The sequence below is a fragment of the Notolepis coatsorum genome (genome assembly GCF_963971535.1).
Source record: "Notolepis coatsorum genome assembly, chromosome: 4".
Taxonomy (NCBI): Eukaryota; Metazoa; Chordata; class Actinopteri; order Aulopiformes; family Paralepididae; genus Notolepis; species Notolepis coatsorum.
In genome coordinates this window covers 21,553,499-21,581,414 of record NC_140168.1, presented here as the reverse complement: position 1 = coordinate 21,581,414, position 27,916 = coordinate 21,553,499, and the positions used below count along the sequence as shown (strand labels likewise).

Below are 27,916 nucleotides of genomic sequence, written 5' to 3'. Positions count from 1 at the left end.
AACTTTGTTAGATTTTTATTACAAAATAATTTCTCAGTCATTTCAAACATCCCAAAACCAACTTGACCCAACATGCATCTCACTTCCAGCGGTAGCAGTAGTACAGTAATGAACAAATTGGTTGTTAATACCAATAAAAAAGAAAAATAGTATCATACGTCAGACTGCAATGGCACAGCGTCGGTATCCTAGGAGTGATCAGTGCAATAGGAAGGAATTGTGTGCGTGTCTTTACACGCCAGCTCCTCGTGCATCATTACGCATTATTACAGTATTGAGGAAACATGTACAGTACGATATTGTGGTCAATTCACTGTCTGTCTATCAAGTCTTTCATTTAGAAACTCTTCTCTTCTAGAAGTGATCATTCTCATTAAGGGTGCTTTCAAACCTGCTTCGTTTAGCCCAGTTAGATCAAACCCTGAGAACACCGCGATCAAACTCTGGTCTGCACTGAACAACTGCAGCACCCCTTGGCCGCTTGCACAAAGGTGGTCTCAGTCGGCGTTCACGTGAATAGTTTGTTTGAAGTGAGAAGAAATATAGTGGGAACAAAGGCAGGAGAATATCCAGAACACTTTGCATTTAATAAAGGGGATTGGCCAGTTTTTGTTGACATGTTTCCAATATTTGTCAAAATGCATGGTTTTTCATCATAAAATGAATGTGTATACTCAATATCGCCAAAGAAAGTCAGCCCACAAAATTCCAAATTGCATGCTTGGACATATGTTCGTTAGGATTAAAAAAAAGATTCTAATAAAAATGTTGACCTACATAATAATCACATGGCTTTCGTTATAAAGTACGGTTCGTTTGTCAATTGGCAATGTCAAACAAAACACAGTACCGAATGAAAAACTTCAAAAGAAACAATTTCACTTCTCATTCTGACCATTGAAACAATTTCACTTCTTATTCTGACCATTTCAAAAGAACTTAGACTCGAAAGTACCCTTACTCTTAAACCTTCCAGAGCTGAAAGTGAATTGACCACTGACAAAAGTAGGGCTGACCCCTATTAATCGATTAGTCGACTAATCGGTCGAAAGGAGCCGTAGTCGACTGGCCAACCTCTTAGTCGAATATAATTTTATATATTTTTTTTTTAATATACTTTTTTTTTTATCATTCTTTCCTAAAGAAAATAGGCCTAGAAGCGTGGCTAACACTAATGGCACGCATACCAGAGGGTAACTGCCTACGAAAACAGGCACAGAGGCGACTAGACAAATATCAAGATGTATCCATCAGTTGACCAATTGCATGCTTTTGCAGAGGACAAGAAGCCTTCAGTCGACTCCTTCAGACATTAAGCACCCCCCACAGCCCAAATGGAATGATAAAAATTAAATTAAAATAAAAAAAATTAAGTTTAAAAATATAATATATATATATATTTTTTTTTTTGTTTTGTTTTTTAAGTCGACCAATAGTCTACTAACGGCAAATTTTGGCCAATCCTAGTCGACCATCCAAATCCTTAGTCGGGGACAGCCCTAGACAAACGGGTGTTTTAGCGCAGGTGGGGCAGGAGGTTGGCAGTGAACCATTCTCTAGAGAACTGCAGGTGGTCTCCCGGCGAGGCCAGGAACCACAGCTTTCCAGCCTTGTCCATCTCCGCCAGGCCCAGGCGATCCTGCAGGAAGACATTCTGTTAAATCTGTTCTAAATCGTATATATACAAATAAATTGTAAATTGTTTATGTTAAATAAAGAAATACGTTTTTGTTTTACTTGTCACATATAAGGTATACATGTACATTACAGTGAACTGCTTGGTTCTGTATGAGCCCACTGAGATTGTGCTTCACACAGTAAAAAAAGTCAAAAGAATAAAGACCAAACACTATACAAAATATACAATATACAAAACTAAAGTACAAAATGCAAACAAATGCAAAAATGAGGTAGAGAGGTAGTGCAAATATTTGAGTAATAAATAGATAGAATATGGTGTAGTGTTAAAAAGTTTTCAAAAGTTCAAAGTGTCTCAAATGAATGTTAACGGTAAGTGTGTGCATGTGGATGTGTGTGCAATGAATGTAGAATGGGTAGGTTAGTGTTGCATAGAGTCATTGAGCATCCTGATGGCCTGGGGATAGAAGCTCCTTTTGAGTCTCTCTGTTCAATTGTTCAGTAAACGACTGAAAATGGCTTAGCAGTATCTCCACCGTTACCTTCCTTAAAGGAGCAATAGGCAGCTGTAGATTTCGGGCAGAACTTTTCAAATATTTTCAAATCGTTAAACCAAATTTGACAACGCCCTTCCCGATCAGAACACATGCCTCCAAGGCCACACCTCGCTAACAAGCATGTGTGTCTCTATAGGGTTTGATAGACAGCTTGGCCAAGCACCCGTTTATATATCAAAGGAATTCCAGGAATGGAATGGAGAAGAAAGTGTGGTAAAAGGGACTAGAATTATTCCAGCAAGCTCTCGCTTCATAACCTTTCGATTTTGAGTGCAAAACTTTCAACCAAAATTTGCGAATGCTTTTATTTCATATTGCTGGCAAATGACCATGGTATAAGCGGGATAATCAACGAGTAGGTGTGCCTATGAAATCGTCAATAACCTATGCTCTGCAGAGAGTGCAAAGGCTTAAGTCAGTCAAGTAAGTCAGGTGTGCGTTTTAAGGACGCTGCGCATTGGGTGGTTCTTCGCCTACAAGTCGTCCATCAACCATCATTGATTATCGCCTGCTTAACACATCTAAAGTGAAGTATACACCTAAAAGAGCAAACTGTCAAGCCTTTGACTATATGTATTTCCATGTCTCTATGTTAAACCTTGTTGAAACACTGACTACAGCTAACAAATAAATAGTAATATACAGTATAGACGGTTTCACTGGTATCCTGTTGCTAGGGAAGAGTTTGGATCCAAGTGTATTTCCTGTCAGCTGTTACATTAGTAAACACAAACAGGAAATTAATTTGGGTCCTTTTAAAAATTGTATTGTTGTTATTTTGAACCTGTGTATATACAAGATACAAGATTCCTTTATTGCTACAGAACCAGGTTGGTGGTATTCGTGATGTATAATGTATATATAATATATATATATATATATGAAATTTGGAAAACGGTGGTTTTGCACATTTCCTGGGATATACGTACGGTCGTACGCTCCTCGTCAGGTGGATAAACGTTAGAGGAAAACGTGACATGATGAATAACAGATCAGGATATCAGCCACCAAGTGATCTCTATTTTAGGCTAACGCTAGGCGTGACGTCTCCAGTGAGATCACGGTTAGGGTTAAGGTAAGGGTTAGGGTTAAGGTAAGAGTTAGGTTTATAAACAAACGTGCATAAGGGGGCGTCTGGGTGGCGCAGCGGACTAAGCGCTTGTTACCAACGCGAGAGACACTGGTATCGAATCCGGCTGTCAGCGTTGCCTCCGGCTTGGCCGGCCGTCATACTGGCTCAATTGGCAGAGTCAGCGGGAGGGAAGCCGGTGGGGTGGTAATCTGGTCGTTGTAAACAGCGACTCCTACAGCCTACAGGTCGGTCAGGGCGCCTGCACAGCGAGGAAGGGAGATGGTGAGGGTAGTGTGACCTCCCACACGTTACACCTCACCAATGAGAGTCCACGCTGGCAGGTGAAAAGAAGTGGCTGGCTGACTCCGCATGTATCGGAGGGGACATGTGATAGTATCTATCAACCCTCCCTAGACCGACCAGTGGGGGGCACATGCGAGCAACGACCAGGAAGGGGAGGGGGGAATTGGCACAACGACTAAATTGGGATGGGAGAAAAACACAGAAAAACAGGAGAAAAAGTGAAAAAAAATAAATAAAAGAAACATGCATAAAAATATGTGGAGAATTTAATCAGATTAGGATATAAACCCTCACGTGTTCACTGTATTAGAGCTAATTATTAACAGATTATTGGTCTAAAGAAATCTCACATTTACCGACCAGTTTTCCCTTTACGTACAAGAAGCATACCAAACATACAGTACTGACAGTATTCCCTGTCAGTGCATGAGCATCATAGTGTTTTACCTCCTTGTAGAGAACACTTTCCTGCAGAGTCTCAGTCTCTGTGGCCTGGCCAGGCTTCAAGAAGCCAAACCACTAGAGGGAACAGGAGTCACAGCAGGGGACACGTTACATCACTCTGTGGTTGCTATACAGTGTCATAGTTCAGTTAAAGGGGCACTTCACCAAAAAAACAATGCAGGAAGTTTTGCGCACATTTATCTAATTTGACAGTTGTTGAGAGTAAATGAGTTTGAATATGGCACCGGTGATGTCATCTGGGACATTGAATCCTTAATGTGTTGTGTTAATCAGGAGGAGGTATTGTATAGTATAATAGTTTAGATACATTAACACTTTCAGTGCCACGGACGACATATCTTGTTTTATTAGCCCCCCACTGAGTGCCGATGACGACAAATAACGTTTTATTGTTTTATTAGCGATCTGAAATCATATTTCATCAACCGAGTCTCCCGTTGGTACAGCAGCCCCTACAAGAGCTCAGAATGGGGAAAAAAAGCGCCCCCTATCGTCTATCCCTGTGTAACTGCAGGTCAGTCGCTTAGACTGACCTGGGATCTGTAGATATGTAGGGGCGGAGCCAGCTGGTTCCTTGTGCTGGCGAGCAGTCTGATCAACATGGAAGTCATCGCGGGACGGGAATCCGCCTGGAATATATGTTTACAGCAGCCAATACTCAATCAATAAGCGTGATCGATATTTGGAATGGCGATCAGGAATTGGAATGATCTTTTTGGAGAACATCTGATCTGAGGTAAGGAATCTATTTTACTAGTCTTGGGATAATCAGAGTTGTATTCGCTGAGATCTCAGCGTTTGCCCTATGTGTGTCTGTGTCTCTGTGTGCGCGATCGCTGATGAGGAAATAAGATAATCGATTTTTCAGATCGCCTCTATAGCGTGCATACGTACACATACTATCGATAATCTAGCGTTTATTTTAAAACGATTCATAAATAGGCTGAAAAATGACAACGTTTTTGTGTATTCTAGAATATTCCAGTAAATGTCTTTTATCATGGAATCTTTATATTTTCCTTGAAAACGAGGGCTTTTCAAAATGCTATAAAACGAAAATGAACCGATAAAAAAACAATCCGCTTCGACAATGTTGACTGGAAAACGAGTCATTGATAAGCGACGGGCAGATTAGACACATAGCCATAATTTAAAACATAGATTAGGCGTTTTTAATGCTAACATTGAAGTGGGTCGCGGCATTCAAGGAGGTTCCGGGGCACCGAGCTCCGGCACGGAAAGTGTTAAGTATAAAAATTATGGAGTTAAAATTGTAAATTATATATTGTATAGTAGTGTACATAGGAACCAATTTCTCAGGAACTTAGCATGTATTTTTTTTTATCATGCACATCTTGTGTCTTACCCATTTTTTTTTTCTGTCTATTTTATTATTGTATTTTGCACAATCGATGCGGGCATGACCACCCGCATTTCACTGTATGCCCTGGTATGTACGTGACAAATAAACCTCTTGATTCTTGATTCTATCACAGCTCCATGAAGCGATGAGGTAGCAGTCACTATAAGACGAGATGTTTTCATCTACATCATTTCATGGAGCTGTGATTAACACAAGGATTCAATGTCCCTGATGACATCACTAGTGGCCATATTCAAACTCAACTAAATGAATGTGTACAAAACTGTTTAGAGTTTTTGGATGTGTGTGTGAGATTATGTGCAAAATAAATCAGCATTGTTTCTTTGCTGACTATAAAATAAAGTGTAAAGTAAAGTAACGACCATAAAGTGTTTCAAGATATGTCGAGGTTCGTATACAGAGAGTGATGACAAATACAAGGCTGATTATGGAAACTGTGTATTGGGAAAGGGTGTATTGGGAGTTAGTTAGGGGTTTATTTGTTTGCTAGCTGGGCTGGGGTTCATTGACATTTCTCTTTAGGAAGTGAACTCAAGTAGACTTCCTTCATTTTGCTTTCAGAGAGTGAAACACAGACACAGAGACGTCTCTCGTCTACGAGCCGTACCTCCGTGTCGACGGGATCCACCACGGTGTCTTGCAGAAACTTCACCATCACAAACTTGTCCAGTAACTGGAGATTCCTCTTGTAAGTCTCATTCACAGCCTGTGAAGCACAACATTCCTCCATTGGACAAAACTCACATCCTGTGTTATATATTATACAACCATTGTTTGGGTACTTGAACATGTGCTATATATATGATATACTATATATATATATATTAGTGCTGTCAAACGATTAAAATATTTAACTCGATTAATCGCATGATTGTCCATAGTTAACTCGCGATTAATCGCAAATTAATCGCATTTTTTTATTTTTTTTACCTTAAACAGATCTTTTTCAAGTTCCAAGTTTTAATACTCTTATCAACATGCGAGTCAACAAATGCTTGCTTTGTGCAGCCATTTAACACAAAAGGATGACCCTCATGCATTGCAAATTTGCATCAAATTCAAAACAGAGTGATGCACAAAATAACTTAAAAGAAAATAATAATTTAAAACAATGAATAAAGTGTGCATGAAATAATAGGGGAAAGAAAACGTTAGGAACTTGTTACATTCACACACACAAGGGCTGATTAATCACACACCCCCCTCTCTCCCTCACACACACACTCTCCCAACTCTTTTTCTTTTTTGCCCCTTCCTCATCTCTCTCACCCCCCTCTCTCTCTATATCTCACACACACACACACACACACACACACACACACACACACACACACACACACACACACACACACACACACACACACACACACACACACACACACTTCAGAAACAAACATAGTATCAATGAGAGCATCAATAATACACCTGAGTGAAGTCTAGTAAACAAATTTTTTATTTTTTTTTTAGTTAATCTTGAGTTAAAAAAATTAGTGGCATTCATAGAATCGGGAGTTAACGCGATATTAACGCGATATATTTGACAGCCTTAATATATATATATATATATATATATATATATATATACTTTTGAGATAACTTTGTTGTGCGACCAAGTCAGTGTTTGTTTGTCTTCTTGTCTACTTTTTCTTTCTCTGTTTAATGTTGTTATCTGTTCTATGTGGACAATGACAATACAATAATGCATATACTTTGACTTGTATAGTATAATAAACAAAAAAGTGAAACAAAAAATATATATATATTATACAACCATTTTGCCTTCCTTTGAAGCAACCCTCTATGTTGTAATGTGCAAAATAATTGCATATTCACTTGCATATTCACCTCTCGTTCTGAATTTTGCATTTGATGCAAATATCGTGTTTGTCAAGTCATTCCACCTTCTCGCGTTTTAAAATGGATAGGCCACATGTTTAACCCTTTCACTACCATGCTACGGGTTAACCCTTTCCCTACCACACTACAAACCCTTTGCAGTGTGGTAGGGAAAGGGTTAAGAAGGTTGTCTGATATCGTCCCTTTAGTCCAAAAAGCACTTACTCCAGGGTTTGTTTTCGAAGTACTGGAAGTAGACAATTTTAGCGTTTGTAAGCAGTGCTAGTGGAAGTCAATGGGGAGCATGAATTGTTGTCTGGTGTATTATGTCTGTCTGTTCTCTATCTGCTTGGTTGGACTGCATGTCTTTTTTCTGTTTTCGTATTGTTCCTGTCTTTTTTGTTTCTCTTTCTTTCCCGGGATGCGCCCCGGGCCGATGTAACTATTGGTTGAGGGGCGCAATATAAATAAATGTATCATATCATATCACATCATGAAGCATTCATCCCCGAGGAGAACACTGGCTCTGTGGAGGCCGTCGTTATACTGACCCTCTCCTGGTTGATGTCGGCCAGGAAGAGGCTGTGGTCCTTGTACAGGTCGTTGTTGAGGGGATCATGCCAGTACTGCGCCTGCACCAGGCTGAGGACCACACGACAACACACGGTCAGTCACAGTAGTTTTGTTTGTTTGTTTGTTTGTTTTCTTTCCTCGGAATTGAGGAAAAACAACGTTCTTTTCTGATGATGACCTGTCATTTCTGAACGTAATGAGTTCTGAATGGGTCCTTGAGTGATGACATGTAATAAAGATCTACATTTATACAAATACACTACATATACATAAATGAGTCAATTAAGTTTCCATTCAAGTAAAAGAAATTATAATAATTTTTTGTTTCCAATCAAGTTTTCTCTTGTGACATAGTGACACAGTGACATAGGGACATAGTGACACAGTGACACAGTGACATATATACATACATAGCGTCAGGGACGTGCACAGGACATTTTTGGGGTTAATACAAGTCTATGGTACATTCAGTTTCTTTTTTTTTTACTTTGGCCATTCCCCTGGCTCTTTTTTGCGTTTATCGCATTTATTCTGGTCAAGGATGACCGACAGAAACAGGCTGAAGGGGTTCAGATGGGGGGGGAAGACACTCTGGGAAAGGCACGGCTGCAGTCCGGGATTCGAACTCGCTAAACCCCAGATCCGTGACGAGCACGGTTGTCCCCGGCGCCGAAATAGCGCTCGAGGTACGTGGTGAGCTACTGGAGCTCCCGGTACATTCAGTTTCACCGATAGATGTCACCAAAACTACATAGTGTCCCTTTAATAACACAATATGCGCTCCAGACCAACAGCTGCGTGAGAGAGAGAGAGAGAGAGAGAGAGAGAGAGAGAGAGAGAGACCGACCGACCGAGACCGCATTAACTACCTTGTTTAGTTGAAACGTGGTCCAGGTCAGGAGGGCTTGATGAAGTATTATGTCCACTAGGGCTGGGCGATAAAACGATAACGATAACTATCGCGATAAATTATTTCCTCGAAATAAACATGAAACGTGGTCGCAAAGTTTCGATATATCGATTTTCCAAGCTTGGCTCCGTTCAGCCTCGGCTCAGCTCACTCACTAACAACAACCAACGTTACGTGATGACGTGTTTACGCACAACAGCTAACAACCAATCAGTGAAGGAGATGGCCGAGAGCGAAATATACCCGGAAGGAGGTAGGACTCACTCAACAAGGCTTGCTAGGCTAATTAGCTTGCACGCCGATGTTTTATATATTTACGTGCCGAGTATGTGTGTGACGTGAATTCTGAGGCCACGTTTATAGTAGTGGGGATATACAGTGGACGTCGTTTCAATATATTGTGGCGGAAGAGAGTATTTTAGTGTAATATTTAGCACATTGTCATGGAATACAGCGCTTAGATACTACAGGCTTGCTAGGCTAATTAGCTTGCACGGCGACGTTTTATATATTTACGTGCCGAGTATGTGTGTGTTTTGAATTCTGAGGCCACGTTTATAGTAGTGTGGGGTATACAGTTCGTTTCAATATATTGTGGCGGAAGAGAGTATTTTAGTGTCATATTTATTGTCATGAGATACTCCGCTTGCTTAACGTGTAACGTGCGCGGACTGATGACGACATCAACTCGACTTGAGACATTCGCAGCAGCATAAGAAGTTAATTAAACTTGACGGACATTATATCGACGATAATTATCGATATCGAATTATATGAAAATAATTTTATAATTTTATCGCGATAACGTTTTTGGTCATATCGCCCAGCCCTAATGTCCACTGTCCCACAGTCACAGACTGTTGTCTTGATGTATATCCACTGTCCTCCAGACTGCATCCAGCCAAATAGCTTATTGTTAGTACTGTAGCTTTGTTGTTGTCAAACTTGTCACCACACAGTCCTGACATTCACGAAGTCAAAAACTAATAGTGCTTGCCGATTGGTGCTAAGAACAGCAGGGCGGGTGCAAGCCGTGTGACGTAATTGGCAGACTCGACTGTCAATCAAAATTATTCTGTTAGAGAGAGAGAGAGAGAGAGAGAGAGAGAGAGAGAGAGAGAGAGAGAGAGAGAGAGAGAGAGAGAGAGAGAGAGAGAGAGAGAGAGAGAGAGTGAGAGAGTATGCTGCGTGATTTTCCAGGCAGCAGCAGACAGGGAGGGGCTGGGGCAGTGGTGCAGTCGCGGTCACACCCGGTTACACGCCGTGTTACCAGATCACTGAGGCAGAAGTACGCGCGATCGCGCACGGATGTGTACTCGCGTGTACGCGCACACAAAAATGCGCTGTATCCATTCGTTGTGACTAGTACCCGGCCACCGTTTTACATAACAAAAAGCGCAGGTAGACTAAGTGTCTGGGTGTTGGCTATCTGAATGCATCTCCCCCTTCATTCTGTGTGACACAGGCAGTGGAGGTGAATACTAATGTGGCTCGGAATTCGTGATGGGGGTCTACCTGCTTATGATATTGAATCAAGCGTCTGTGCTGTGCGCCAGCTTTCCACGCGCACATTCACACAAATAGAGAGCAAGAAGAGCTTGTATGATAGAAAGATTGCACTTGCGTATATGCGCTTGTGTGTGTGTGTGCGTGTGTGTGCGTGCGCGTGTGTGTGTATAAATCAGTTATGTGCGCATGCACGTACCCGCGCGTGCGCGTGCACGTGGCGTGGCGTGTTACCAGTTCCCATATTAGGACTGCACCACTGGGCTGGGGAGGGGTGATCTGGCGACGTGTTTTTGGAAGGACCTATTATTTACAAGAGGGGTGGCATTTCTCTTTCTTTACCTAATATTTCGATTCTATCGTGACATCTTTCATTTGGAAGGGCAGGGCAGTATATCTATATGTGCAACAGTAAAAAAAAAAAGAAAAAAAAAAGAGGGTGGCATAAAAAGGGCACTTTCTAATGAAAAATGAAAAAGGCAGGTGCCCGGGCACCCCTTCACCCCTATGTATGCACGTGCCTGCATAGCGTTATATAAAGCAGTAAGAGTCATCAGTTGGTCAATGGACGCGTGCGCGACACACACAAAGATCTAAATAAAAAAATGAAATGAAATAAATAAATAAAACATCTCACTGTTTCTGCACCAGGTCGCTGTAGGCTCCGTTGTTCAGCGCCTTGCGAATCCAGTCACAGATGTGGGAGCTTTCTCCCGGACATCTTGGAAGCCCATACACCCCTGCAGGTGAAGAAAAGGTTCTGTATCATTAGGGGATCCGCTTGGCATCACTCATGCACTCCCTCGCGTACGTGCACGCGCACTGAATAAATTCCACAAATGTACCTTTAATACCAGTATTAGTCTGACCACACCCCTCATCAGCTTACCTTCATAAGCAGGTGTGTGGTCACCTGCTCTCCTCCTTCTCGCTTTCACCACAAGGAAGTGCCTCGGTAGTACCCCACTTGACGTGTTGATTAGTTGAAAAGAGTTGTGACAAGTCTACATTGTGCTTAATTTTTTCTTCTCTCATATCTGTTGTAAAGAAAAAGTTTGGGTCATAATGTATTCTGCGGAGAGTAGACCCGCTAGACCTACTCTTCACCAGCGGTTCTCCATTCCCGCCTCCGTCGTGCGTTCTGGTGCTGGGCTGTTGCCACTTTTGTGCTTGCCGACCCAGCCCAGGAGACAGCCGATGGATAGTTTGCCTCTCCGAAGAGCCGAGGAATGAATGAATGAATGAATGAATGAATGAATGAATGAATGAAAACTTTATTTAACAGATTGCAGAATGGGTACAATACAGTACGGCTCAATACATACAATTGTTAAGGGGATGCAGACCTGAGAAAGACGTTTGTCTTGTTTCCATCAGGGTCCCCCATTTTCAATTCATATAGACATATATGACATACATGACATACAGATAGTCAGTACTGCTACATCTATACATTTATGACATACCAGATTTGCAAATACAGTACTGTTTGTGATACAGAAGGAGTCAAGAAAAGGGAGTATATACATTTGACGTAGAAACTGTACATTGGAGGTTGGGTGGGGGGGGTTGGGTACATTGGGATATTGACAACCATACTGGGTAATTTACATTGGAGGTGGTTGGGGGGGGGGGGGGGGGGCGGGGGGCATACTGTATAAACAAGTAACACTGTACATTGAGGGGGGGGGGGGGGGAGACACTGTACAAACAAACACAATTGTACATTGAACTATTGACAAAACCATACTAGGTAAATGACTGTACATTGGAGGGGGTTGGAATGATTGGGTTAGGATATTTACAGGGGCCAGTGTTGAATTGCAGTCTCCCGTAGGTGTCCCTTGAGAGAGGTTTTGAAAGTGGGTAGTGATCCACATTCCTTTACGGCTTTGGGTAGGGCGTTCCACATTGATGTGGCATAATTGCGAAACGTGTTTAGTCCCTTATTTGAGCCGAATCTGGGTTTGACATGATTTGTGGAGCTCCCTCTGGTCGGTGCCGTCGCTCCGGCGATGGCCTGATCTCGACTCTGGTTCCTCTGGTTCCAGGGAATCGTCCGTTGGTGAACGGTCGGTTGTTTTGGAGCCGGAGGATTTGCGACGCAAACTTTTCACGTCTGCCCGTTCACGTCGCAAGATGGTAGCATGCAGGCGCGAACGGCCTGGGTTTGGGGAACTGCTGGAGACCAGCGAGGATGCGTCCGGCTCTGGATTTCCGATGGAAACTGAGGACTTCATGGAAGAGGCGGACGGATTCTTGTATGATGGTCCCGTGGAGGAGAGTATCCCTCTTATCCAAGAAACACCGGAGGGGGGAGAAATGGCTCCATGGGACTCCCTGTTCGAGGATGTCGAGGAACCACCTTGGCCTCATCAGCAGGATGCCCTACTATCGGCCACATCAGACTGTGGCTCCTTGACCAGTTGCAGCCTGCTGCATGTGAGGGATGCGGGTTCGGTGGAGGAAGGTCCGCAGGGGGAACTGCGGGCTTTGTTTCCCGAGCTCATGGCGGTAGCCGCCGCCGCAAACGGCGTGCCGCTGCCGCTGCCATTGCCTGCACCTGTCCCTGATGATCTCATAGGTCATCGCTGGCAGCGTCGCCCAGTGAGAGGGGTGGACGTTGTTTACCCATTTTTCCCCTCAATGGGGGCCTATGTTCGTCAGGGTCAGGCGGTTGCCAACATCATGGGACTAACCCCCGCCTACGTACCAGTTACGCGGGTGTCGGGGTTAGTCAAAGGTATGGGGGAGGGCGTGCCTCGGCTTGATAGTCCGATGGCCGCTCTCCTCTGTCCGGATATGGTGTGGGAACCCTTATGCAAGCCGGTCCTCCAGGGTAAATCGGCTAGGCGATTGGCATATTGGGGTGACCAGTCATTCATCGCTGGTACACAATCGCTGGCTGCGGCATCTAACATCGCCCACCTGGCTAGATTTGTATCGGGGGGGAGCTCCAGTAGCTCACCGCGTATCTCGGCGCTATTTCGGCGTCGGGGACAACCGTGCGCGTCACAGATCTGGGGTACACGAGTTCGACTCCCGGACTCGCCGTATTTTCTCAGAGTGTCTTTCCCCCGATCTATATCCTATTCAACCTGTTTCTGTCGGTCATGCTTGACCAGAAAAAGCGATAAACGCTAAAAAGAACCAGCTGACTGGTCAAAGTTTAAAAAAAAAAGATTTGTATCGGGGATTATGACGGGCGGCACGGATCTGAACGAGGTAAAATGCGATCAGATCACCCAGGCGGCAGGAGCTGTCCTGCACCTTTCCCAGGTGCTGGCCATAGCCATGGGGAAAGTGCGCGCCCTGGCTACCCTGGGCCAGCGTCATCTTTGGCTGGAGCAGGCCCGTGTGCAGGAACGGAAGAGAGCCCCTCTTCTGACGGCCCTCTTCTGACGGCCGCCCTCTCCGACGCTGGTCTGTTCGGGAAGGCCCTGCGGTTGACCTCAACATGCAGAGAGATGGCAGAGGAGAGATCCATCCTCCAACCCCATTTTCCGCCTCCCGTCCTTGCCGGTGGAGTCAGAAGGCTTCCCCGACGTCGAGCTGTCTCCGTCGCCCCTACCACTGCCTCCGCCGCCGCTGCTGGCCCAGGAGAAGAGACGGCGCTTCTGCTACCGCCGGCCCATCCACGACCGGAGGAGACGGTAGGGAACGTCGTGACCAGCAGACAGTAACCTACCGTCCCTCCGGGGCTCCTCGGGGTGGCAAGACTCGAGCGGCCCCTCTATGATTTTGTGCCTTAAAACAACTTATGATAATAAAGAAGTTCCCCGACATAAGGGGGACTATGTTTTGGCCGAACAAACTGTGTGTTTCTTCAACAAGTCATATGGTGGGGTTGTGTAAATATGAATCTGCACTTTTACGTTGTGAGATGAGTCGTGTTGTGTTACGAGATTAAGCAAGGTCTGCAACATACACTCAGTAATAGGTTCTATTAGCTTGACGCTCCACATGCAGGTAGAAACTGGTGTTATTCCATTGCTTGAACTAAGTATATGTGTCTCACAATGCTGTGTTGTTAGTTGCAGTAATACTCGTACACACACGTTCCACGGCCTAGCCGTTACTCTCGTCAGCGTTTTTTGCTATGTACGACATAGTCAACGGGTGTAGGATTCACACACATGCGACTTGTTTTTGTTGTAAATCCTGTTCACATTTTGTGGGTAGCGGGCATTGTATTAGCTTACGCTATACATTAGCATTCTACCGGAGGTTTTCAAAATGGCTACGGTTGTTTCTGTGTGTAGGGAACGAAGGGTTTTTTGTGAGGGGGTGTCGAATAAACCCCTCCTTCCCACTTGATTGGTTTAGGGGATTTTTATCTCTTCTGCTGAGCCAGTCAGGGCCGAGCCGGTGAGACGTCTTGGCAGGGGGGGGGGGGGGGGGCCGGCAGAATTTCCCCCCGTCATAGCGGTGTTGCTATGGCAACGCCTTCCATGAGTTACGGTGTCTTAAGGTGTCGAGTTAGAGCGTAGGGCTCACGGGTCTGCTGCGCTCGATTTATGTGTAAACTTGAGTCAGTTGGTCACGTGACTCACAGTTGGCATGTCTTTCTCATGACTACCACTCGTGTGGGAAGGTTTTTCTGGGAGGGTCTAGTCTTTACTCTCTGATTAAAGAAGAGTGACTGGATGTAAAATCATGTGAAAACGGGTTTTTTACTCCCAGCTGTGCAGTTGGGTTCATACGGGTGATGCTTCTTCTTTATTATTATAAAGAGTTGGATGTGTCTAGATGAATTGGAAATGGGGGCCCCTGATGGAAACAAGACTAACGTCTTTCTCAGGTCTGCCTCCCCTTACCGATTGTGTGTTTTGAGCCGTACTATGTTGTACCCTTTCTGCAATCTGTTGGTTAAGTTTTCATTCATTCATTCATGGAGTTGGTTGCATCCCGCCCTCTTGTCGTTCCCCTGGGCGTCTTGGGGATTCAATAAGATGGTCTAAATAGCCTATTATTGATGTGGATATGCCCAACGCACACATAGTGCTAACTCAGGATGTTCTGTTGGACATTAGGTAACTGACTGGCGCGCCTTGATTGCTTGGGGTTAAAACAGCGTTTTTATAGGGCAATCGGGATGGGGGTTTTTCCTCTTCCGACGCCCTGTGTGGTTGTCGACGGGTTCTCGTTCATATCAGGGGATGATAACGGAATGGATCTGAACATATGTGGAAGGGTCTCACGCCCTGGGAAAATGGATTATCGGCTATTGTAACTATTCTGCCGCATGGAAATTGAAAAGCTTTCAATATGTTCATGTTGAGCTATAGATTGTGGATGAATAAGCACAGAAAGGTACACCATGCAAATGTTAATGCTTTATTTGTTTTAAACGAGACCATTTAGAAAAGGGCAATGGGGAAATACATTGCATTGGACAGAGGGTGGAACACGAAAAACGGCAATGACGTAACCACTACACCTCTCTATAACAGCATAAACTAAATGCCTAACTTACATACCTTTAGTGGGTAATAGGCTCAACTTTAACCAGGAGGGTGGTGGGGGAGGGGTTATGCTAATGTAGTCTATCTGTATAGTGTTAGGGGAGGGGTTATGCTAATGAGATCTTGTTTTTATAGTGTTCGGGGAGGGGTTATGTTAATGACATCTTGTTTTATAGTGTTCGGGGAGGGGTTATGCTAATGAGCTCTCAGGTTTTATATAGTATTAGGGGAGGGGTTATGCTAATGAGTTCTCGGTTTTTATATAGTATTAGGGGAGGGGTTATGCTAAGGACGGCTCCAGCGTGTCACTGAGCCATGATTTAAGGCCCGCCCCAAAATAATCCTGAACACAAAAACGATGAAAAACTGTTTAACTTAAATCTCTTTTAAAAGAAACTTGCTCCCCTCCCCCTATGCCTAAATGTAAATGCTAGGTGAAAGGAATGTATTTGACATGTTTGGTATAGTGTGGCTCAAAGTTTAAAAGAACACGCCAACATTTCGGGAAATTAGCTTATCGTCTTCTCCAGAGAGAGCCAAGAAGATAGATACCAGTTTGGCTGCACGTTAGCCTAGCTTAGTACAATGAATGGAAGCGGACAGTGACGGGTAGTCTAGGCATTGTCCAACTAACACCTCTCCTGAAGGCTACCCATCACTGTCCGCTTCCATTCATTGTGCTAAGCTAGGCTAACATGCAGCCAGATAGCTTTCTACTGAACGCACAGAGAGGAAACTGGTATCTATCTGCTTGTCTCTCTCTGGAGAAGACGGTAAACTAATGTCCCCAAAATGTTGGCGTGTTCCTTTAATAAGCATTGAAATAACGCATCTCAGGTTATTTATAAAACAATAGTTACCTTGGTGCTGGCCACCAACTGAGAGAAGGCTTTTCATTGGAGGGGAGGGACAGCGCTGTGCCACGGCCCTCCTGGGAAGAAAGAAAAGACCAAGAAGTCTTCACTTGTTCATAACTGTTTCTTCTTCTTCTGCAGAACGTGTACTTCATGGCAATCCCATGTATCTCCCCTCCTCGCTTCTTTCTTAACCCTTTCACTACCACACTACAGAAGGTTAACCTTTCACTACACTAGGTTAACCGTCGGTAGTGTGGTAGTGAAAGTGTTAACCTTCTGTAGTGTGGCAGTGTTTTATGTTTATGTTTATTTAAGATCCCCCATTAGCTTTTGCACTTGACAAAAGCTATTCTTCCTGGGAGGGAAAGTATTCAATTCGAGGTCATGAATTCATTTCTTATCTGTCCGACAGCAGGCTGGTTAGGGCTTGTGGGCTCCTGATCGGAAGATCGCCAGTTTGAGCCCCGGTTACGCCGTGGCGTTGGTGTGGTGTTGGCCCACAGGGAGCACGCTGTCCTCTGGACTTGACAGTAACAATGTCTCGGACAAAGGGACAAACCATTTGTCGTGTGGCAGTGAAAGGGTTAACCCTTTGGTAGTGTGGTAGTGAAAGTGCTAACCTCGTGTAGTGTGGCGGTGAAAGGGTTAACCTTCTGTATTGTCGCCGTGAAAGGGTTAACCCTTTGGTAGTGAAAGGGTTAAAGGAGGGAAGATGAATGAATGGATGAATGATCCATTGCATTTATATAGCAATGTATATGTTCTAGACACTCAAAGCGCTCCCCACAATGTAAGGTGGAAATTGCCTCCTTCGCCCGCCACTGTGTAGCACCCAACCTTGGGCTATGCAGGCTCAATGGCTGCCATACACTGGTACCAGGCACACAACGCACGACACAATGGCTGAAAGGCTTGGGAGACAAGGGTTGATATCAGCCAATTAAAGGTGGGGGGTGATTAGGTGGCCTTGGTGTCACGCTCAATGACTCCATGTAACAACCCGTCACACATCCACATGCACACACTCACTTTTAAACAATCACTCACACCTTAACACTCACTTTACACTTTAACACCACATTATATTTATCTATTATTAAAGAGACTTGCACTACATTCATATCTCATTTGAAATCGCACCTTACCTCAAAGTTTTGTACCTCATGTTCTGCATTGTACCTCACTGTTTACTAATGTGTATTTTATTGTGATATTTAATAATATACAAACTTGAACTTGAAACTCATTGGAATTTGGCCAGGAATGTCGGGGAAACGCCCTACTCTTTTGTATACTCTTGGATAGGCGCCCTGGGTTCTTTAACAACCGAATTCAGTCGGGACCTCGGTTTAACGTCTCAGCCGAAGGACGGCACTCGTCGTAACTGTATGGTGTCCCTGCCACACCGAGACACTGGGACATTGTTACCGTCAAGTCCCGAGGACAGAGTGCTCCCTGTGGGACAACACCACTTTCTGACAACAGCGTAACCGGGGCTCAAACTGGCGATCTTCCGATCACGAGCCCATGAGCCCTAACCAGCCTGCTGTCGGACAGTTAAGAAATTAATTCATGACCTTGAATTGAATACTTTCCCTCCAATTTGCTATGAGAAAACGGGCAAAGAAAGTCAGCTAAACAAATGATACAGTTTCTGTCCTATTTCTACCATATAGCCACACGATAAAGACCTCTCCCCAGGCCACCAGAGACTTACAGGAACTGCGCCCCCTGGGAGAAGCCCATGGCATTGTAGCCTTCCTTTAACTTGGGGTCATTGGCCAGCTGACTGCACACCATGGACACCTGCTGATTCACGTCCAGGAAGAAGCCGTTCTCCGTGTCCTACAGACAATGGAAAAATCTATTGATTGATTGATTGATTGATTGATTGATTGATTTTTATTGTGGAGTAAAAGACAGCATCCAAGGGATAAAAACATGAGAAAGTGCAAGCACTTATTTCCATCATGGTCCCTGATTTTGGACATGGACAGACATCATAAAACATAGAGCATCATAATAAAACATAGATCATCATAATAAAAACATAGAGCATCATAATAAAACATAATAGCAACCCCATAATAAACATTAACCTGTATTTCACTTCTACATAATATCGAGAGACTATAGACAGATACGCCCTACCCTCTCCCCCTCCTAGACGTGGCTACAGTTCACTGGCGAGCCATTTCTTTGTGGCACGTCTAAAGCTTCCCCCCTCTTCAATGCTTTTCAGGGCCACTGGAAGCTTCTTCCACTCCAATGCAGCAGAATATAAAAAAGTATCCGTGCCGTGCCCATTAATGAGTTGAATTTTGGAAGTATAAAATCTGTACTGCTCCTTCTAGTGGAATATGAATGATTGTCACGGAAACGATTGAAGTCATTGGATAGATATTTCGGACCCTTATTTTGAACTATCTTCATAAGGGTATAAGGGCCAAGGAGTGTTCCAGGTGACAGAGAGGTAAAACAGCAGCAGCAGTACCATCCTCTGAGAGGGGAGGGGGGGGGGGGGGGGAGAGACAGGGGCAAGAAAAAAACGACACCTTCTCTGTGTCCAGGAAATGGACAACATGACGTCATGGCAGAAACGTCACATACAGCAATGTGGTTTGTGTCGTACTACTTGCCCCCGTGATGGTTGTATAATGAGATGGTTAATACAATTAGGATGGATCCACTCCCGTTCTATAATAATAACCAAATAATATGCAGATTGACAGTAGCTCACTGGGACAGCCAAATGTATTGTCGGAGAACTGTCACAGCTTTCACGTCCTTATTCAGTGTGAAAGTGCCTCCAGTCTGGTCGATATGTCGATGGTCTGGTTATTATCCTGGTAAACAAAGACCTGTTAGACCTGCAATGAATAGACTCTGCCTTGTAACAGATGCTGATTGGCCGGGTTGAAGATCCAACCAGAGAAAGCACCAAATCAGAGCAGCAGGACGAGAGCCGGAACTACAAAATAATTCAAAAGGTCTGAATCCAAGCCACGGAAACTCCCAGCTGGCCCAAATGAAAGCGTATAGTGCAGATCCCAGAACAGGAATTACTGTTTGTCAAGGCAACCACCTTTTAGGATTAGGATCAGGATAGATTGATACATTACAGCTTTTCATGGGGCGGTTCAGCCAATCAATCTATCTATCCAGATAGTTTTGTTGTGATTCGTCTAGTTTTGTTGATATCTAAGTTTAAGTTTAATTATTTATTTTTTACCCAGGGACAGTGCGCATTATATCAACATATTCAGTTTCCGAGATTGTGCTCGTCACCAATGCAAGCGGCTGCGGTCTCGACTCCCGGAGAGTCAGCATTGCCTTGGCTCAGGCTGATCGCTATACTAACTCGTTTGGCTGAGTTATGGGGAGGGGAGCCGTGGGTGGGTCCTGGGCGTTGTGGACAGCGACCCCTACAGTTCGGTCGGGGCGCCTGCTCAGCAAGGGTAGGATCTGGAGAGAGGTAGTGTGACCTCCCACACGTTACACTCTCCCAGTGAGAATCTGCGCGGCCAGGCTGGCTGCCGGCTGGCTGCACATGCGTCGGAGGAAAGCATGTGACAGTCTCCGGCCTCTCGGACCAACAGTAGGGGGGAGTGCGCAACAACCAGGAAGGGGGTTGGGAATTGACATAACGACTAACAGTGGTATGGGAGAAAAATCGGAAAAAGAAGGGGGGGAAAAGATAATCAATAAAACATATTCAGTTTCCACATCAATGTAAATGTGCCAGAATTAGCAAATCAGCTCGTTTTCATCTGTAGTCCCTGCCTACCATGCATGTCTTTATATGGTGTGGGAGGAAACCGGAGAACACGGGGAGAACATGCAAACTCCACACAGAAAGGCCCCCTGCTGGGGTTCGAACCCAGGACCTTCTTACCGTGAGGCAGCAGCGCTAACCACTGTGCCACTGTGCTGCTGTAAAGACGTCTGCCTTCACTCCAATACAATGGAGATGAATGGCACTGGGCTTGTGGCGCTCAAAGCACCAACAAAATACATTTGGAAAAACTCAAAAACAATGTCTCTTTCCAGAAATCATGACCCGATTACTCAACCTAATCCACAGACCTTGTTGTGAGCTCAGTTGATTCATGTAGGAATTATTTTCATTTATTATCAAACTACACCCCCATAATAATGAATGTATGATGAATGAAAATAGTTCCTACATGAAACGGCTCACAACAAGGTGTGTGGATTATGTTGAGAACGCACAATTGGAGGTGGGCTTCCCACTCTCCAGGACATTTACAACAAGTGTTGCAGGGCCATGGCTATTAGAGAGAATAACCAAAGGCTCTAGTCACCCAAACTGCCTCTTTGAACTGCTGCGGTCAGGCAAGCGCTACCGGAGCCTCATGGCCAGTACAGAGAGACTCAGAAGGAGCTTCTATCCCCAGGCCATCAGGATGCTCAATGACTCCATGTAACAACCCATCATCTAGTCAAGTCAAGAGTTTTATTTGTCACGGCATACAAGTATACAATGAAATGCGGGGGGTCTTGCCCGCAGCGATTGTGCATAATACAATAGTAATATATAATAAGAATCCAATAGAACGACATTGTGCAATAAAACAAGTAACAGAGTAGGGCATATCGGTATATGTACATGAGTTATTTACAGAGCATGGTAGGACATAGGTCCTGTGGTAGTGCAATACACTGTTAGCTACGGATGAGGCACTGGGTCTTTATGTACACTGCTATACAATGCTATATTATACATCTACACTCACTCATTGCACACACATTCACATGCACACACTCACTTTTAAACAAACACTCACCTTAACACTCACTTTAGACACTTTAACACTACATTATATTTATCTATTATTAAATAGGTTTGCACTATATTCATACCTCATTTGCACCTTACCTTATAAAGTATTCTGTATTTTATTATGACAATTAATAAACAAACTTGAAACTTGAAAACTTACCTCAAAGTTGTGTACCTCATTTTCTGCATTGTACCTCACTGTTTACTCATTTTACTCACTGTACTTAGACTGTACCTAGGTTGTACTTTAGATTGTATATTGTATATATGTATATTGTATATTCCTCTTTACTTACTTTCTTACTTTTTTTTGAAGCACACTCTCAGGGGCTCATACAGAACCAACCATTTCACTGTAAAGTAGGTGTATTTTATTGTGATAATTAATAAACAAACTTGAAACACAACAAACCAAGTGCCATTCAGTTCTATTGAATTGGAGTGACGATAGATATCTCTATTGCAGATATCTCTACGGCAGATATCTCCAAAACTAAAGGAATCACACCAAAATTATCTGGATGGATAGATAGCACTCCGGGTAAAAAATGGGAATGTGATGTCAGGTAACGTCACAAACGTCACCATCTTAACTCTCCACTTAGCGACCATCTTAACTCTCCACTTCCCAAGCCCTATATACATTGCATCTTTAAAAGCTGCCATACTGTGAGAGTACCTGGAGGACATCCTTGCCGATCATCAATGACAGAACATAAATCCCAGGGATCTCCTCCTCAACCATCTTCTTCATGGATCCCATGCTGAGAGGGTTGCAACAACTGTCACCTGTTAATAATAGACACATATGGTTTATTTCTACAAAGATGGACAGGGTTGTTAGCTTAGCTTCTTAGCTTCTTTTCATTGTTGGCCCTTGGAGCAGGTGCCTCACATGTACCTCTGTGGCAATTTTGTGGCAATAACGGGATTCGAACCAATAACCCTTTGACTACTAGACGGCCTCCGTAACCAGCCAGCCGGACTACAACGCACAGAACATGGTCTTTAATATCTTACTGAAATTATGATTATCTTATTCTATGCAAGAGGTTCTTCAAGACTTTTGTAAGAGTTCCCCAGCATTTAAATCATAATAACTCTGATATAACATTTACATTTAGTCATTTTGTTGATGCTTTTATCCAAAGCAACTTACAATTTGTGTACTGTACAACAAGTAGCAGGAGGGTTAGGAAAGGGATTAAGAATTAATAACATTAATCACCAAGTACAGTTTGCCTAATTCTCCTGAATTCCATTCCTTTTCACTTGATTATTTCAGTCCGGCCGACTTTAAGTGTTATTAATCATTTTACATTTACATTTAGTCATTTAGCTGATGCTTTTATCCAAAGTGACTTACAGGTTCTGTAGCAGGAAGGGTACAACTCTATCAGCTGAGTAACAATGTTCATCAAACAGTGCTGAAACTTGGGCGCTGCAGTCTTGAGTACATAGTAGTAGAGACATATTAATATAGTAGGTTGTAATATAGGCAAGGAAGATTATTTAGTGGAAAGGTTCATGATCAGCAGACCTGATAGGTGTAAGTACCGCTGACAGATGTACCTGCACTTAAAACTCCTGCATCAATCTTGTAAATATTGTCTGTGGCTTTTGTCCTGTGGCAATCTGTTGTGCTCATCATTGTGTCTAATGCGATTTTGATTATCTGCCTATGTTTGATGTTACTGACATTTTTTTTTTTTTATTATCTTTTTCCCCCTCCTTCTTTTTCCGATTTTTCTCCCATCCCACTGTTAGTCGTTATGCCAATTCCCAACCCCCTTCCTGGTTGTTGCGCACTTTCCCCTACTGTTGGTCCGAGAGGCCGGAGACTGTCACATGCTTTCCTCCGACGCATGTGCAGCCAGCCGGCAGCCAGCCTGGCAGCGCAGATTCTCACCGGGAGAGTGTAACGTGTGGGAGGCCGCACTACCTCTCACCAGATCCTACCTTCGCTGAGCAGGCGCCCCGACCGAACTGTAGGGGTCGCTGTCCACAACGCCCAAGACCCACCCACGGCTCCCCTCCCCCTAACTCAGCCAAACAAATTAGTATAGCGATCAGCCCGAGCCAAGGCAATGCTGACTCTCTGGGAGTCGAGACCGCAGCCTCTTGCTACTGACATTGTTGAATTGAGTTTATCATGCTAACCTGATGTGCCAGATGCGCAAAATTATTGTGTGATCTTGCAAATCCAGCTGCATCGAAGGTAACCACCAGGCTGTACCGAAATCAAATTCCACCAACAAATTAATAAATTACTGAATTAAAATGTATTGAAATAAGTAGACTCCGCCTAGTAACAGATGCTGATTCGCCTTGAAGGTCCCAACCAGAATAGAGAGGCAAAGTTCCACGAAGGGACACTATTTCAGAAAAAATATGGACGGTAGTCAATGGCGAGAGACAAATACTTTTTTTATCCTGTTTGAGTTGTGCCATGAATTACACAAATGAAATGATGTTTGTCAATTTAAAAGATAATTTTGTCAAGAAAGTTGATTGACTCGCAAGTTAGCTAACATTATTGATAGCTTTTGATGCTATAACATTGCCTCTCGCCGTTGACTATACCGTTCATACCGTTGAGACCACAAAATAATTCTAAAGTAGGCGGGACTAGCAGCTAGTGATTCAGGGGCTGAATCAAGGCAAAATACCATTTGCATGTGCTAGAAAACTGTCCTGGTGAATTGGTGCATAAACTATTTCACAATGAAATAAACTAAACTCATTTAAAGGGGCTGTAATTAACACAACACAAGGATTCAGTGTCCCGATGACATCACTGGTGGCCATATTCAAACCAATTTACTCTCAATAACTATACAAACTAAATGAATGTGTGCAAAGCTGTTTCGAGTTTTTGTATGTGTGTGAGATTATGTGCGAAATAAATCAGCATTGTTTTTTTGTGAAGTGCCCCTTTAACACATCGCCTATTTACACATCTGTATCAACAGAAGAAGAATATTAGAGTGATAAAATGACATGTGATAAAGTGACTATAGTTTTTCAAGATATCTCAAGGTTCGTATAGACAAATACAAGGCTGATGGAGCAGCAAAGGCCACATTACAGAGACTGTGGTGCAGTGTATATGTAATTGTGGTGTATTTTTACCGACAACTCATATAGGACTATACTGTTTTTGCCTGGTCAGTTAAAGATGAGTAGGTCTGTGGGATAAGTCTGTCTCTCTCTCTCTCTCTCTCTCTCTCTCTCTGCAGACTGAGCTGCAACAAGGCCCCAGAACCACAGAACTGTCCCTGGGGGAACTTGAGGAACATCACCCGTGTCTTAAAAAGATGGATGTTATAGTCAATATATGTGATCTTTCAACATTTCTAGGTCACATGAAAAGGTATTTGCTCACTACTAGATTAAGAGAAGTTCTTACTGCAGTGACCTTTGAACCGGCACAGCTGTAACCACAGTAAGGTCAGTCGCTGTGTCTATAGGAAAATAACTCAAGGAGTTGTCTTACATTGTGGCGCTATCCAAAAGTATACAAATTGGACCGGTGTTCTTGTAAGAGTTTAGTTGACTCTCTATAGGGACGGCTCTTCTGAGATGTGTCTGTGTTGTGAACTCAATCATTTTCTGCAGAAATTATTAAGATGCTTGTATTCAATAAAGTATTGTTGAATTGTATTGCTGGGGGCACCACTGTGGCGCACCAAGTAGCTGCGCTCGCAGTGTAATCGCAGCGTCCTGGGTTCGAATCCGGCCCATGACCTATGCTGCATGTCCTCCCCATCTCCTCACCCAACTTTCCTCTTTGCCTGACCTATCCACAATAAAGCTGTAAAATGCTGAAAAAACATATCTTAAAAAAATAATAATAAAGAAAACAGAGTCCGGACAGGTTTTTTCCTCCTATCTTTTCTTCAAAATATACAACAGAAATTCAACTAACAGATATTGATGCTGCAGTTGTTTATAGGTATGCATTTGTCATAGGTGGGAAGCTGGAAGTGGGAAACTCGTCGTCTCCAACCAATGTACGTTCGAACCACAAAGTCAGAACACTCACACTAAACCTTCTTGTAAATGTTTTCAGAAGATTTTTTTTTTGTATCTACTTTTTCTCCCCCTTTTTCTGTATTTTTCTCCCATCCCAATTTTTTTGTCGTTATGCCAATTCCCTTCCTGGTCGTTGCGTGCATTTTCCCCCCACTTGCCGGTCTAGGGAGGGTTGAAGACTATCACATGCCTCCTCCGATACATGTGGAGTCAGCCAGCCGCTTCTTTTCACCTGACAGCGAGGACTCTCACTGGGGGAACGTAACGTGTGGGAGGATCACACTACCTCCCCCAGATCCCTTCCCTGCTGAACAGGCGCCCCGACCGACCAGTAGGAGTCGCTGTTTTACAACGACCAGGACACATACCCCACCGGCTTCCCACCCTCTAACACTGCCAAATGCCAATTGTGTTGGTATAGGGACGACTAACCAAGCCGGAGGTACAGCTGACAGCTGGATTCGATCCCAGAGTCTCTGCCTTGGTAGGCAGGCGCTTAGTCCGCTGCGCTACGCAGCCGCCCCCACACTAAACCTTCTTGTAAATTTTTTCAGAACAATTTGTAAATTTGTCAAGCATGAACTACAACTCACAAAGACCGTTTACAACGACACAGAGCTCATGTACGTACAAGAAATGTACTCTTACAACAGCTAATAACAGTAACGCATAAAGCAAGGTAAACAGTGCCTGCATCACTGTACCAGAATGTACAATGAATGAATGAATGAATGAATGAATGAATGAATGAATGAATGAAAACTTTATTTAACAGATTGCAGAATGGGTACAATACAGTACGGCTCAATACATACAATTGTTAAGGGGATGCAGACCTGAGAAAGACGTTTGTCTTGTTTCCATCAGGGTCCCCCATTTTCATTTCATATAGACATTTATGACATACACAACATACATGACATTTATGGCATAGGGACATATAGGTATTTAGTACTGATACATTTGTGACATAAGCGGTATTCAAATATACAGTACTGTTACCCCTAGATCCTGACAGAGTATATACATATGATGGGGAGGGGACTGTACATTAGGAGGGGGTGGGTGGGTGGGAGGGAAATATACATACGGCGGGGAGGGAATATATACATGCGGTGGGGAGGAGACTGTCTATTAGGAGGTGGTGGGGGTTTTGGGCATTTACGGTGGCCAGTTTCGAATTGCAGCCTCCCGTAGGTGCTCTTTAAGAGCGGTTTTGAATGTGGGCAGGGATTCACATTCCTTTACAGCTTTGGGTAGGGCATTCCACATTGTTGTGGCATAATTGCGAAACGTGTTTAGTCCCTTGTTTGAGCCGAATCTGGGTTTAACATGATTTGTTGAGCTTCCTCTGGTGTAGTGGTTGTGGTATTCACTGACCTTTGGGAAGTATTTTGACATGTACATGGGCACCCCGGTCGTATAGTGTATCTTGAAGACCAGGCCCATTGCAAGTTGCTGTACTCTGTCGTCTACTCTAAGCCATCCTAGGTTGTCAAAGTGGGCAGGGGTGAGGTGGGTTCTGGGGTTCAGGTCAAGTAGTAGTCTGACCAGTTTGTTTTGTGATGTTTGTAATTTTGTTTTAAGCGCCTTTGAGTGTGTCATAATGTTAGTGTACTGATTAGTGCTTACCCATCCCATGCCACATCACCAGCGGTAAGGAGTCATTGCTGAGTCGATGGGCTGGGCCTCCAGCAACCAGCAACAAAACACTGGACACAAGGAGGACGTGCAGGGGTGTTGGTGTCATCTTGGACCCTGAAACTAAATGACAGGGTGTCACAGCAAATAATCATCCTCTTTACCGGCCTGCGTCTGTGAAGTAGTGATGGGGGAGGGAGGGGGGTAGATAGACTGGGTAGCTTATTGTGTTGTTGTTATTACAGATATAATATCACTCATCATCACTTAATTTAAAGGAACATAAAATGTTTGTGCATTTCCTGTTATCCAGCCTAGTCATGATGACACGGGCTAACGTTATGCGTTAACAGAACAAACAACTCATGATGTCTAGACTGAGATTGAACAATCAGCAAGAACCCCACAAACCAGGAATAAGGCTAAATGTTGCTTCACAAAATTCGTTTGGTGCTTATTACTTCCTTATTAAGGAGGACAGCTTGTAGAGGCTAGTCAAAAGCACGTCATAAGCACAAATCACAAACTTAATTTTTGACTGTGTATTCTTCTTATTCTTATTCGTATTCTTATTCTTGACTACCTAAATGTTTATTGTGAGGGATCTGTGGTGCTGCATTTCCCTCGGGATTAATAAAGTACTAGGTTATATTCTATTCTATTTAACGTTACGTAACTGTGTGTAAGTAAACTGAAGCTCATATTGAACTACATTATCTAATAATTGCAATAATACAATAACTAGCTTCTACTCACCGTCCATGTAGACAGAGCTCTGCTAGCCTCGATCACAACAACAGCAGTCGCGCTTGTCATATGGTTCGCGTCGAGCGCTACCCGGAAACAACGTCAGATCGTCTGAACTGATCT

General features: G+C 43.7%; 1 protein-coding gene across 1 annotated transcript; it reads right to left on the bottom strand.

The window, feature by feature from the left end:
* On the bottom strand, window positions 1–27,882 carry ppt1 (palmitoyl-protein thioesterase 1 (ceroid-lipofuscinosis, neuronal 1, infantile)). Its single transcript, XM_084312416.1, has 10 exons — window positions 27,803–27,882; window positions 27,038–27,169; window positions 22,050–22,159; window positions 18,284–18,411; window positions 16,570–16,640; window positions 10,882–10,984; window positions 7,807–7,897; window positions 6,027–6,125; window positions 4,018–4,089; window positions 1–1,639 (listed from the first exon to the last, which is right to left on the bottom strand). Exons 1-10 carry the CDS (start codon window positions 27,807–27,809, stop codon window positions 1,517–1,519), a joined length of 936 nt encoding a protein of 311 aa, XP_084168542.1. The 5' UTR covers window positions 27,810–27,882; the 3' UTR covers window positions 1–1,516.
* Between the last annotated feature and the right edge of the window lie 34 nt (window positions 27,883–27,916).

Coding starts and splice junctions, on each gene's coding strand:
- ppt1 (XM_084312416.1), bottom strand. Junction 18,412..22,049: donor TCGGCAAGGATGTCCTCCAG/GTACTCTCACAG, acceptor CATTGTCTGTAG/GACACGGAGAACGGCTTCTT. Junction 1,640..4,017: donor AAAGTGTTCTCTACAAGGAG/GTAAAACACTAT, acceptor GTCTTCCTGCAG/GATCGCCTGGGCCTGGCGGA.